The sequence below is a fragment of the Calidris pugnax genome, unplaced genomic scaffold (genome assembly GCF_001431845.1).
Source record: "Calidris pugnax isolate Ruff unplaced genomic scaffold, ASM143184v1 scaffold144, whole genome shotgun sequence".
NCBI lineage: Eukaryota > Metazoa > Chordata > Aves > Charadriiformes > Scolopacidae > Calidris > Calidris pugnax.
Genome location: NW_015090911.1, coordinates 4,961,094 through 4,976,193, shown reverse-complemented (window position 1 = coordinate 4,976,193; position 15,100 = coordinate 4,961,094). Strand labels below are relative to the sequence as shown.

General features: G+C 40.3%; 1 protein-coding gene across 3 annotated transcripts in view; it reads right to left on the bottom strand.

The window, feature by feature from the left end:
• Positions 1-15,100, bottom strand: part of SETBP1 (SET binding protein 1) — a 259,245-nt gene that overhangs the window by 1,132 nt on the left and 243,013 nt on the right. For all 3 annotated transcript variants that reach the window (XM_014949414.1, XM_014949417.1, XM_014949415.1), the window contains one exon: positions 5,223-5,390. In XM_014949414.1, the coding sequence (XP_014804900.1) occupies positions 5,223-5,390 (168 nt within the window). The remainder of the gene's footprint in view (positions 1-5,222; positions 5,391-15,100) is intronic.

Here is a 15,100-nt window from a genome sequence, read left to right as displayed (position 1 = left end):
GAGGGAAGGAAGTGCACCTTAGCATAGCTGTCATATTGGCCTACCATAATTATTAAACTTTCTGTACCCCATACACATACTCCTGATATCTTCACTCCAGCCTTTAATTCTTGCCATGGGTGCCAGTTCATACAAAAACTACTTGTGGCTGAAACTAGCGGGCACATGCAAGCTGTGTGGGTCAATTCACCTGTGGCAAATTCATTACCCCTGCCTGACTTTCTTTACTATCTTCTACACAGATATAAGCTGAAGCTACTCAGTCATATAATTGACTTTAATGGCCTCTGAAGTAACCTTACTCCTGGTTCAGATCACTTACTTTAGATCTGAATGAAGTCCAAAGTAGTTAAGTCTCTTGCCAAGGTCATGTTGTGAGTCATTGTCAGAGCTGGGAAGAGTAACCAGCATTTCTTGGCTCCTGGTCCTTTGCTTAGGACATGAGACCTTGCTTGTTTTTCTTAACTTGTCTCATTGTCCTTTACTGAATGTGGCATCGGTTCAGAGGCCAGAATTTGCACATGGATTATAAGTAACTAGCCCTTTGTGAGAGAAACAAAATGTATTAAATCTGCTATTGCAATAACTGGTGCTCCCTTTCACTCCTAACATATCTGCTCTGCACTGCTGGAAAAGAAATGATGGAGTTCAGAATTTCTTTTCAGTTAAGAATAAAACATCCCCCTAAATTAACCTCAGCCCACATCTACTTGCAAACTTAATTTACACCTGACTGTCAAGCAGTCATTTGGGTTTTAAATCCTTGAAGTTTCCAGAGCAGCCCAGATTTCAAGAAAGGTTCTTCTAGGGGTTATCACTCCCTTCATGGTTAACAGGCTAATCTTCTAGCAGTAGTTTAAATAAAGTTGCTATCGTAGCATTTTTTGTAGATAACCAGGAGCTGTCAAGTGGCGGAATCTCCTCTTTATCACTATGGGCTATGACAGATTCAGCATACAAGCCTCACTCACTGTCTTCCCCTCTTGGAGAACATATATTACTGGCTCTTATACCACCATGTTGCTTAGATTCAGCAAAGAGCTTGCGTAAACAAACCCAAGTTACAATGCAAGAAGTAGGAGTGAGTCATAAACAAAACACAGACATATGCTCTCTTATAAATAAAGACCTGGATGGCCAACTTCCCAAAGTCTGGTTTTCATTAATTACAAAACAAAATACATTTTCCATATGTAACCCACTCCCCACACCAAAAAGAAAAATAAAACCCACTTGCAGTTTGTGATTCACAGAGGACAAAAGAAAAGAGGAATGCAGTCATTTTGGTACCAAAGAAAAAGAGAAAGGAAATAAAATATCCAAGTTGCTCAGGAGGAGCTAATTAGTTGCCCAAAATCACTCTGAAGTAGGTCACTCCTAAAAACTGTGGATGCAAGAGCCCTAAGGGCAAGTGGCAGTGAGATATTTCTCACTCATCTGATAAAAATAAAGTTAGATCCCTGTCACATAAAATGATTACTCTCCTATGGCCTCACTGCTGATTGACATTTATAGTCCCAATAAGCATTTATATATATATTATATATAATCCATTTATAGTCCTGCCCTAAGCATTTGACTCTGAGACCCTCCCAGATCCTGAGAGCAACTTCAGGTCAAAAGATTTAAAAAATCAAACATCCTACCTGCTCTTCATATTCACTGTCCACCTTTTGCCTTTTATTGCTTTTGTTAGGGCACATTTTCAAGACTTTCTTTTTTTTATTTCCCATATTCAAAGTACAATTTTTTCCAGAAAGTAAAGCTAAAATTATTCAGTTGAAGATGGAAACATTGAATATGGGAATTTTAGCAAACATAAAGGAAAAATTGTAAGGTTTGTGGTGAAGTCAGGAGATTTGGCATTGTTTTCAACTTTCATTGGAAAGAAAGTAATCCAAAGGACAGGAAACAAATTTAAAATAAAGTATTAGCCAAATATCTGCAAAGTTTTTATGTCTTTACTGAGGTTTATCTGCAGTCAGTTGTTTTGCAGCTTGGAGTATTACCACCCCTTCAGAGACAGAGGAAATCTGGTCTGTATAGTTGGTGGAGGATGACTGCTGTTTCTAAAATGGGAACTCAATGCAATTTAAGGTGACCAAGGACATCTTCTGACACCCTGATACTGTATAAGGAAGGTACAGGTCTCCTGTCCACCCTGCCCAATCCAATGGGTGTATTAAGCACCCAAGAGGTCCGGGTCACCCCAGCTGAGTGTCCTGGGTGGAGCCTGATAACAAATAGACAGTGAGCAGAGCAAAGGTAGGCATCTGCTTTCTGTCAAACTGCCTAATTCTCCAAAATTAACTGATATGCAGGTGGTTATGGGTAGATACCTACACTTACATGTAAATCTATAAGCTGAACTCCACTCTCAGTGTCTTCCTTCATGTTGTTTAGATACCTTTTTGCCCTCCTAAAACTGCAAACTGACAGTCCCTTTCCCTTTGGACTGAAACTCATTTTTTCATTTGGAAAAAAAAAAATAATTCTATGCTGTTCTATGCTGGCTTACTGCAATAATTTTTCTTTCATAAATGCTTTGGGGTGTTTATGAGTTTTTCAGGAAGCTTGTTAGAAACTATTAATAATGCTTTTGCTTTTCTTCTTAGCAAGCCTCTGAACTTGCAAGCTCTAGAAATTATTTGAGTTGTGTTACATAGTCTGCCAATAGTCAGAATGCATGTGCTGAATAAGTACTATGCTTTCAAGTCAAGCTTTTAAAAGAAGATATTAAGAAACCCAATATTATTTTGACTGTTGAGAGTCAGGGATATCTGATTCTACATTTGGAGTATGGAGACTATGAGGGAAAGAGTCTGATGGGCCTGCAGGGGGAAGATTTGATGAGGTGTGCATATGACAAAGTATCAGGGAGATCTGCCAAAATAAACCACTATTGAAGTGAGAGCCATTAGGTGTTATCAAGTCATCTGGAAGCTCTTGGTGAGCAATCTTTGATATAAAATATTTTGCTATATTGCCATGTGATATACTGCTCTGCTGAAAACCAAAGCTAAGTACTAATCTTTTCCATTTTATCCAGGCAGACCCTGCCCAACCCTGGACCCAAGTTTATCTGCATTGTTTTTAGGCTTTGTTGTTCACTTCCCACACAAACTGTGCTGTTTGCATGTGGAACTCTTGCTTTGGGAAGAAGACTTTTGTCTAACTCTGGTGAAATTAATCTTAAAAGGGTAGAAGAGGAGGTGGGAAATAATAACAGTGCGTCTGCACGGAGGCATATGAAAAAAGGAACATGCTTCTACAGCGATGATGCAACATGATGGCAACCTCTAGATGCTGGGGATGCAGCGGGGGTACAATTTGCTGCCTGGGCACAGTTATCTCCCTACAGCTCCCCAGGCTGCAGGGCCATGCACTGCCTTTGTGAAGACCTGAGCAGTTTGGCACAATCCAGCCCAAAGTGAAGAGAAACTAGAAATACTCAATGCAGCGCAGGCTTTTCCTTCATCCTTTTCTCACTCTCCAAACAACTTCACCTAACTGCCCCAAACAAACAAGAACCAGCATTAATCTTAAAAAACAAAGTTACACATCTAAAGCAAGAGACATGGTGGTTTGGTGTTTCTCCCCTCCCTGGAGTACATGGGTGTAGTGAGGCTCCTTCTCATGGACAGAGACAAATTGAAATGGCCTCAGGCCATGCCTAGAAGTCACGGAGGATTGATATGATGCTAGAAATAGCTTCTGAGGCAAAGAGAGAAATTTTTACCAAACGTATACATTTCCAAGGGCAGCTTAAAGCAGGCTGAAGGACCCACTGCAGCACAGTGGGTGAATGAGGAGGTGAACCCAGGTAGGTCAGATCCCTTGGGAGTTCTATGTCACCCCCCTAACTAACTTTACACTGGATGGCTTTGCTATCCCTGCAGAACTAAAGATCCTTCTTACTGCCTGTCATTCTCAATCCCTTCAGAGTTGCCTGAGGCCACTTGCAAGCACATGGCACAGGAAGACTGTTTGCTCAACAGCTGAGCTCAGTTTGTCAACTTGGTTTGAAAGGAGAAATTTTCAAAGAGCTCCCTATTAATTACAGAAAACCCATAGCACTGTCCTGTTTTCCCATTAGCACAGTTTCTTTCAGTTTTCACTAAATTGTTTCAACATCTGGGCTACAGATAAACCAACAATTTAATTAGACTTCTGAAAATGGAAAGAATAAACTATGCAGTCAAGCATACACTTTCATCTTGAAACTGATCATAAAATATTTGTGTGCTTCATTAAAAATCTGTCCTTACTTTATATATAGGAAAGTATTAAAGGCTAAAGAGAGAATTCTGATTTTTTAATATAAAAATTTAGCTTTATAGAAGCTACTTTACAGCATGAATTCCTTGTTTTAACTATTTATTCAGGAAATGAGAGGAAAATCAAAAGGAATGCACTGAAACAGCACTTTCAATTGCATAATTAAATATGTAGTCATTCCGTAACTCAGTGATACTGACACATTTTTTGTGAATGTGGAATCAAAGGTTTGACAAGGCTACAAATCCTAATGGCTACATGTACGGTAATGTACTGTGGGTTGCCCATTCACTGGAAATTAAGACACAATGCAAGATTAACTTTTCTACCCATGCCCAAGAAAAAGCATGATGATGCCTGAGTGACTTGGCTCAATTTCTGGCAGTATAAAGCTATCACCTTTCTCTTCGGATTCAAAATAGAAGCACAAAATGTAAGTTGATTGAAAAACATGTTATTCTGACTTATTTATTCTGATATATTTTAAATCACTCTTCATTGCCCCAGACAATTTCACATTTACAAGACAGAATATTATGCTAAAATCACTGAAGTATGCAGAAAGAAATCTCAGCTGCTCCTTAGCTATGCACTGTGTATTTGGCATGTTCATGCCACGGGGATGGGAACATTCAAATAAATCAACACCGGGGCTGAAAAGGGAACACAAGAGTCTTGCTTCAAGGTCCCTTGTTAGACCATACGGGCTGGTGTCCTCATTATTGCACAAGTGGTGGTATGTGAAGAAAATAGATTTGATATGCCAAGATATGATCATGATAAGAAAGTGTTAGAAAAATTACAGCCAGATTATCACATTAGATATGCACATTTGCAACTACTTCTCCAATCAGGAAGCGCAGCACAAGCACATATTGATCAGTGCAGTGCCAGAAGGAAGAAGATGTGGAGGAAACAGACGGGTTGGAGGGAAACAACATTACCTGCTTCGGATGTTGCTGATGATGAAGGTAGGAGAGATAATACTGGAGTTGGCATTGCAACACTGTCGACAGCTGCTGGTTTCCTTCTGGTCATCATGTTGCAGGCAGAACTTTCCATTTTACTATGAAGTGAAGTCTGGTCTGCTTTTAAGTGGGGACCTGCTATTCCTGGGGAAGGAAACAAAATTTGGATGAATATTGATAAAGCAACCTGCCTGGGGAATATCTGAAAAAGAGTAGTCAGTTACTGTCCTTCCTACCTCAATATATTTCCATATTTTTCAGTTTATGTTCCTGTATTATGGTCTTGATAGTAGCAAGGATCATGATTATTTTTATTTTTATTTCGATAATTTTTCTTCAGGATGTACCATCCCTGATCTTTATAAGCAATGGTAAACCAACATAATAATTCCACATTATTACTTTTTATTCTCCAAGCAAAACCACACTCTTTATATGTATAAAGAAAGACATATTTCATATCTGTATGTAGTAGAATTGTCTATTTGTCATTCTCTGGGTATTTCATTCTCCACACTCACACACTTCTCTTCTATAATGACTTGACTCAGTGGGTGTTTCATCTGAGTAAGAGGCAGGCATCAGGAACAACCTCAGTATGTAACTCCCTGCCTAAAGTACATTACAGTTATTTTCCAGGAATCCCCATCCTAATCAAAACTTACTTTACAAGTCATTAAAGAGGTGGGAGTTTAAAAAAAAAAGAGCAATCTGTGATACATTTTTCTACCTAGGGATTACAATGCTGAAGAAATGAGTGGCAGAAATATATCAAAGAGGTCAAATATTCCAGAAAAATAAAACTTATGCACTCAGGGCTGGTAGATTCCTCCCTTAAAAATATTTCTCAAACTCTTATGATTTGAACCCATTTTGTTTGCTTGTAAATGTGTCAAATTTAAACCACTGGGATTTAAATTCTACATATTAAATAGCTGCATGTTACACCTGAATGTGTATCCACCCATTTATATGTAATATTTCTGTAGTTTATGTGCGTGTATACTTATTACATCTATATCTGTAAGTATATGAGTTTACCAGGAAGGACAGCTAAAATGCTTCAGTCACTTTTTACAATAAGACTGGGATGTTTTTTGCTTGTTTTAGAAAACTTCTAGCAGTTGTTGTTTTGTTAAAATCTGGTCACTTTCTTCTGATGAGACCAGAACAAAAGTCTGCCAGGTTGAAGACTTCGTGTTGTGACTTTGCCAACTTAGGAAACCTTCTTCCAGCCTCTGTGACGCTGAGCTTCAGCATATAAAGGACAGTCCTTCATCTTTCAAGGGCAATCCTTCATTAATTCCTTCCCTTTTCAAATCTCAACCTGCATATGGGTCTCAGATATAATGCATCAGATTTTGGAAATTAAATTTCATGAAGATTCAAAAATCACAGAGCTGCTGAGATTGGAAGGCTCCCCCTGAGATCACTTAGTTCACCCCACCCTGCTCAAGCAGGGTCAGCTAGATCAAGTTGCCCTGGTCAGGTTTTGAATATCTCCTGTGAGGAAGACTCAATAACCTCTCTGGGTCACCTGCTCAAGTTCTCAGTCATTCTCATAGTAAAAATGTGTTTTGTGATGTTCAGGCATAACCTTCTGTACTTCATTTTGTGCCCACTGCCTCTTGTCCTGTCACTGGGCATCACCAAGTAGAGTCTAGCTCCATCTACTCCTTTACTCCCCAGATATCTTTACAAAGATATTTGTACACACAGATAAGATCCCTTAAGTATTCTCTTCTCCAGGCTGAATAGTCCCAGCTGTCTCAGCCTTTCCTCACAGGAGAGATGCTCCAGACCCTCAATCATCTTTGTGGCCTTTTGTTGGACTGTCTCCCATATGCCCATGGCTCTGTTGTACTGAGGAACCCAGAACTGGACACATTACTCCAGGTGTGGCCTCACCAATTTTAGCCAATTCTATGATTCTACGAATAAATGGGAAAAATCACCTCCCTTGATCTGCTGGGTGCGCTTCTCCTAATGCAGCCCAGGAAGCCGTTGGACTTTTTTGTTGCAAAGGTACATTGCTGGATCGTGCTCACCAGGACCCCCAGGGTCTTTTCTGTTGAACTGCTTTCCATCTGGTCAGCCTCCAGCAGGTACTGGTGCATGCGGTTATTCCTCCCCAGGTTCAGGACTTTGCACTTGATCTTGTTGAGCTTCATGAGGTTTCTGTCAGCCTGTCTCTCTAGCCTGTTGAGGTCCCTCTGGATGACAGCATGACGCTCTGGCACATCAGCCACTCCTCCCAGTTTTGTATCTTCCCCATATTTGCTGAAGGCGCTCTCTGCGCCATCACCCAAGTCATTAATTAACATGTTAAATAGTTTTGGCCCCAGTATGGACGCCACTGTCCACCACTAGTGACTGGCCTCTAACTGGACTTTGTGCTGCTGGTCACAACCCTGTAAATCCAGCAGTTCAGACAGTTTTCTGACCATCTCAATGTACATTTATCTAGTCTGTATTTCATCAGTTTTTCTGTAAGGAGGTTATAGAAAACTGTTAAAAGTCAAGATAAACAACATCGAGTTGATTAGGCATGATTTTCCCTTCATGAATCTATGCTGACTACTCCTGATAACCTTATTGTCCTTCATACATTTGGAAATGCTTTCCAAGATATTCGCTCTGTCATCCTCCTACAGAATAAGATGAGGCTGCTCAGCCTATTGCTCCCTGGGTCTGTCTTCTTGCCCTTATTGGACTGACATTTGCTTTTTTTCTACTCCACAGGATCCTCTCCCTGTTGCCACGACCTTTCAAAAATAATCGAGAATGGCCTCATAATGACATCAACCAGCTCCCTCAGCATTTGGGTGCATACTCTCAAGTTCCATGGACTTATATATGTTCAGTTCATTTAACTGTTCCCTAGCAAGATCCTTCTCCACCAAGAGTAAGCTTCCTCTCCTCATCAGTCGCAGGGACCTGGGATTCCAGGAGGCCAGTCTTAGCAGCATAAATTAAGGCAAAGAACAGTGAGTACCTCGATCTTTTGCCAGTCCTTTGCCACCAAGTTGCCTGCTCCATCCAGCTGTGGTTCCATATTTTCCCTAGGCTTCTTTTTGATACTAATGTACCTGTAGAAACATTTCTTGTTGCTCTTCTTCCCTTGGTAGATTCAACTCCAGATAGGTGTTGCTGCTCCAAATGGCTTCCTGTGCCCATCTCTGTGAACTTGGACATTATCTCTATAGTTCTCTAGGTCACCTGTTCCTGCTTCCACCTCTTTTTTGCTTTCGTTTTATGGCTGAGATTATTCAGGAGCTCCTTGGTCATTCATGCAAGTCTAGTGCCTCCTTTGCTTGCTTTGATTTACCACTCAGATTTGGTTTGATACGCCTCCACAATTTCCCTGATTTAAGCCCCAGGACAGCAGCAAACCTCCCTGCACAGCAGGTCAGGTCAGCAGATGAGAGCCTTTGTCCCCTGCAGCAGAGAGCACCCACTGCTATCCGTGGCTGCACCCAGACTGTACCTGGCACTTCCTCAAAGATTTCCCACAAGTACCCTGATACCTTTCCCAGAAGATCAAGAGGATCTCAAAACAGAGCCAGCAACTGCTGCAAAAACTTCTATGTTTGTTGTCTGCTCTCAGCCTTTTGAGATACCAACCAACATTTCCTGTATTTGCAGCTTAGAGCTGCCATGAACAGTCCGGATCTTTGTCCATTACAGATGAAATGTGAAATATCAGACCTATGGTTGTCCTAGAAACCGAGGAAGAGATCCCCAGAAGACTCAGGCACAGAAGAACTGCACCGGTGAGAGGAATCTGAAAGATGGAGTTATAGAGTGGGCTGGTCAGAGATAAAAGTCCTGATGGACCTGTGACCTGATATCAGTCTGGGACTTAACCGAGGAGAATGGGTCTAAGTGCAGAAATAGTCAGGAGTGAGACAAAATTACAGGCCATGGCTTAGTGGAGAGATGCAGAGGAGTTTCTGCCTATTAGACCACATATCCTCCCAGAGTCTCAAATCAGGTATTAAGCCTCTCAGACTGTATCCATTCAACTTCAGTCTCTCTCTGCTCAGCTTCTCTATTGCAAATGAGAACAATAATATATCCCTCATCTCAAGAGCAGCGCTGAGAAAATAAAATTATCAACATTCATGAAACATTCATCTATTCATACCAGGGCTTAGAAATGTGGAATAAATGAGACATGGTGTCACACAATGAATAGCAAGAGGAAAATCCAACCACCAGATAGCTGTTGGCTAGGTGAGCACTATACATTGAGTAAAGCACTGTCCCATAGAATAACTGGGATATTTGATTAGGCGACTATGCCTATGGGATCACAGCACTATGGAACTATGCATACACAAATCTGGTGTTTCACTACTCTACAGTGCCTGAGTTTGAGCTTTAACATAATCTATTCATGAATGCATTTTGTGAGCAAGAAACGTGCATGTGTGTATCAATACACATATATGCACGTGCATATGGTACAAAATAACGCTAACAACCTCATAAATTCAACATCTGGTTCTAATTAAACTGAAGGGCCTATATAAAGAGCCATATGAAAACATGCAGCTGTAACCTGTTGACCTCTATTGATAAAAAAAAGTCTCTGTGAAGCTATGCTTCAACATATCAAGGGACAGTCATTCATTTTTTCAAAGGTAATCCCTCACAAACCACTTATCCTCTCAAATCTCTACCTGCACACAGTGTTTGCATTAGGGACCTTGATTTATGGATTCCCACTCCTTGGATGGAGAGGCCGACTTCCTGTTGCCGTGGTTACTTGGATCTTGGTTCAAGGTTAAACTACTCCCAAATCAAAATCAGTGGCAGGCACAGCATCTAACAGCCAGGTTATTGACTACCCTAAGATGCTTAAAGGTCAAAGACCAAAGTGCTGCTTACTGCCTTTGGGGTGAGTCAATATTTTCAATATTTTTATTCTGTTTCTTCTGAAGAAGTAGTTGCTGCTCAATTACCACCTATCTGGGTTTAGCAAGGTCATACAAATCATTGAGGAAAATCCTCTCCCTACAGAAGAGATACAAATGTAATGAATTACCTCAAAGTCTACGTGGCCAAATTGCAGCTCATCACCAGTGAGTCATGGGTTCAGCCATCTGTCTTTTGTTTTAGGCACTGGGTTTCTTCAACCTATATAACTCACCTCACTGAAATTCTCATCTAAATTGAGGAACAAGAGTAATTTATGGATCTGGAGCAGCCAGTAAGGAAGGACCTTCAGTTTTTATTCAGAGGTACCAAAATGCAAACAGAGACCCATAGGCACCATTGGAAACTGACGAAGGTGCAGTGATTTGCTCCCAGGGCTGTGATTCACCCTGCAGTAGTGGGAGGTCTATCCCTTGATGGACCTGCTGGGGTGCTATCATCACCTTTCCTTGGACTACTTCTTCTCATTTGGGGTTCTTATTTCAGAAAGCCTTATGTAAGAGAACCCCCCAGTTCAACCCATCTTTGAATCAGGTGGAAATATATCATCTGCAACATCATCACAGGAGGCTCAGAGTTTAAAATCCTCACACAAACACATCCATGATTTCAGTGTATTTTATCTTTTGTTGCTGCTCTAGAGAGCAAGATGGTGTATATGGGTGGCCTGATTCAGACCTTAGTTATCACCTGTCTGTTGATCTCTGTGCACTTCCTTTAAACAGAGCCCACTTCATTCCATGAAAGACCCATACTTAAACTTTCCTTAGTCCTACTGACAGCACAGACACCATCGTGTGCACATACAAGTGAGCAACAGGTGGTAAAGCAGGAAGGAAAAAAATCATTATTTGTTTAATGAGAAAAGACAGCTTCAAAAGCAAAGGAAGACGTGAAGGAGATTACCAGGAACCTAAAAGACCAATGGCATGATTATAAATAAATAAACATAATTATCCTAAGTAAAAGGATGAATCAGAAGAAGCCCTATTCTAGTTCAGGGCACACTGTCATAAAGTCAGTGCATGAGGGAACACAACACTGATGTGAAACTGGCAATTTTTTTAAAGATTTATGGGTCCTTTGATACTTTGAATTAAAAAACTGGCATTCCTCATTCACTGTCTAAGCAACTTACAAGCTCTGACTGATAATTAATACATTAATTTTAAAGGCCCAGCCATCATTATTGTTGTTATTAAGTACTTATGTTGCAAGTAATGTGGTCTAGATCCATTGTGCTAGGGTCTGGACAAACTGGTTAATTAACTATCCTTGCTTTACTGTTAGATCACGTTCACTCTACTTATTGCATTCATCTGTTTTCTCTCATGTTGTACTTATATGGAAAGGTTCTTGGACAACATCCACCTTTTCTTTTTTTATTTGTGTACAGAATCTAGCACAACACTCACCCAACCTGGAACTCTAAGTGCCAATTCAAAAGAGATAATAAATGTTAATTTGCTGTCGGAAAACAGAGAAAATCGGGTGATAAAAATTGATCTCAGTGAAACTTCTGCTAGGGAAGGTTTTTCTATAGAGAGAGTTCATTGCATTGGATTTGATACTCCCCACAGGCTTCTGGAAATCCACAGCTATATTTAAATTGTTTATGCATCTGACCACTGTTATTGGAAAACTCTTACAGACGATTTTTCTCCCAGTGTCTTTGCATAATGTAGTTGTGCAATGCAGCTGTACAGGAATGCACATCTAAACATTAAGTTAGTCATAGTATTTACATTTTGATAACTCCTCCATTCTGAATAAAGAACCAGAAGAAATCTCATATCTGGGTGAATCTTTTCTTAAGGCTGATTTTAAATAAATCAAGCAAAAATTTGGTATTGCATCATATTCCAGAAGGGAGAACTGAATTACTATGTGATAAATGTAGTTAAGGAAAGTAATTATTCTTCTTAAAGTAATATTATTACCTTTACAACTTATGGAATTCATTTCCCTGGCTTCTATTTGACATGTATTATCATTTAAAAATAACTGTACTTTCAATGTACAGCACTGCTTTATGGCTTTAGGTCCTTTTATCTTCCTCCCTTTTCCATCACCACATTAGAAACTTCAAATTCCACCAACTTCTATAAGGGATTTTCTATTCTGCAAGATATGTCCCCCTGAATAAAACCAAGTTCCTGTAGAATAATGAAAAAAATTTACTCCATTGCCAACAAGCAAAAATTTAAGACACAAAGACTACTTTATTTAGTTCCAGCTATTTTCCTACTTCTATCTTTTTCTTTTTTTTTTTTTTTTTAACATCAGGATAGCTTTAGAGAAAGAGAGAGACCAAGAAAGCCATCATTAGATAGATCTTCTGATCTTAATCTGCAGTAGCGCAGTCAGAAGAGCTAATGCTATGATGATAGCTTTGAAATCTCTTAGGAATTGGATAAAGAGAAGCGATAGTGATGAACTCCCAGCTAATAAACACAGAGTGCTTATTTCCGCAGAATGATCAATTTCCAGATGTCCTGAGGCTTGTCTGATACAGTTGATTTACTCATTCTCCCTCACTTCACTAATAAAGCTCAAGTCCAACATCAGATTAGAGACGAGCCAGATTTCTTAAAGGGGCAAGAGGAGGGCTGGCATCATGGCACGCAAATGCTGGGAGACATACTAATCTCTTCTGCCTCCTCCTATAACCACCAAGCTGTCTTAAACAGCTGCCTTCCTCTGCTGAAATAGTACACTTTATCCACTTTGGGTTAGTACAGTAATACAGACAATTAATTTGTTATCTTGTTAGTGGAAATTTAATGCAATGATCTAAAAGAACTCTTACATATTGTGATAAACTTTAGTGCCTCCAGGGCGCTTCTCTTCCATAGGACTCATTTCACATCCCATCCATTATGCAAATGAGATGTGGAAATAGTTTAGTTCCCCTAATGTATCTGTACACTGATGGATTGCACAAAGTCAGCCCTACTGAAACTAATGAGGTTAAATGCATCTTGCCATTCCTTTCTACTTGGGTGAATCTCTGCGCCTGAGTTCAAGAAACACAGTGCAAGTCTTCCTTTTCAGTTCTTTATGGAGATAATTGTGTCTCCTGACAGGGAGCACAGTGGCAACTGCTGCACACCTGAAGCCTCGCAAGGCGTTGCTTAAGCAAGCAGAGCAGCTGCTGTTGCTATATACGGCTATATACAGCTATATACAGTTGTGGGGCTGCCTGTAGAGGCTTCAGATCATCTTCTACTTCTGGGAATTGAGTCCCAGGACCACAGGGGCTGCAGGAATCTGCAGCCTACAATGACATGCAATGTTTGAAAACAACATAGCTGTTAGCCGGATCCATGCAAGAATTAAACCCAAGGAGGAAAGGGAAAGGAAGCATAATAGTGGTGATTTTGGCAGTGTAAAGTTAATGGCTGGACTCAATGATCTAGAAGATCCTTCCAACCTAGATGATTCTATGATTCTATGACTGACTCTGCTTATCATCAGGATGAGTCCCAAATCCCCATTGACCCTACAGCTAAGAGGATGATCAACTGCAATTTAAAATTTCCAAAGATCAATCTCCTGCCTGTCTCAAGCCTGTATTTGCAGTGAATTAGACTTTGTAGGGGACGAGTTTTGTCTTGAGCTTTGCTTTTTGGCTTTGCTTTGGGATTGCTTTTTCCTGTACTGGTACAGAAAGAATCGTGGATCCTCCGTCTCATTCCCTTCCCACCTCCTTTTATATTGCCATCATGAAAATGTTGGGGGCCTGAGTCAGGAGACTGAGGAATAAAGGATGTGCAGCCTCAGTCATGGGAAATAAAGTGATGTGTGTCCGGAAGCTCAGGGTATTCAAAGATGAAAATTTACTGGAGCTGGTGGAAACAGCTCATATTCCGGGGCAGTATGGGACAGCAACCGAAGAGGCTGTAAATGTGCTCATACCCAGGCTACTCCAGCCCCCCTGGTGTGCTCCTACCAGGCCTCCAACCCTTCAAAGAGAAGGGCACTTGGATTTAAAAATTTCATGGGAGAAACGACTACATTTTTGTCATGCCAGGAGGTGATGAATAGGTGAAATGATGCTTTCCATTAGAAGTTGGATCAAAGTAGAAAAACATGTTAGTTATATGTGGGTGACAGCAATCAATAAATTTAATGAGAGAAAAACTCAAGCATTCAAAAGAGTAATTCAGAGTCAAAAGCTCCAGGATCACAGGCTTTGTGAACACAGATTTAAGCTAAAGGGGCTTGCTATTGGGTTCAGAGCCACAGGCTTCTCTTGCTCAGAGCCTGAAACTTTAGTCGAGAAGAAACTCACACTTTTAAGATGTTGGAGAGTGACAGAGTCAAGAGAGACAGACAGAGACCGATGGTGCTGGAGAAATTAAATTTGCCATGAAATATCTCAGTGAATGAATCATTTAATACACAGTGATGAAGAACTAAATTCTCTTGCAGAGGGGGAAGGAGAAAAATTAAAATCTTCAAAAGAAGTGAAAAGAAAAAAAAGTGTTTGAGGGAGGATGCAGAGGTTAAGCAGAAGAGCAAGCTGAAGGGCTTTTATTTAAGGCATAAAAATCCATTATGTATGTTGAGAGGCAGAAATAAAAAGACCTGCAGATAGGACCAAGGAGATACCTGGAGATGAGTTGTCACACTGAGATGAGCTGTCATATTGGATGAACATACGCTCATTGGGGAGGAAGGAAATAGAAGATAGGATTTCTTTCTCAAGAACACAGCTGAGGAAAGACAGATAGGGAAATTTCAGTTTGTAAGTAATGAGAAGAGTCAAGGGTGGTGTTTTGAGTTGTTGTTTTTCTTAATAACAGGGATGATCATTTTTAAAAGTGGCAGACAGACCTGATATTCCCTAGTCAAATGGAGTTGGGAGCAGTTCGTATTTATCACAGATTAAATGGGACACTGACAGCTTT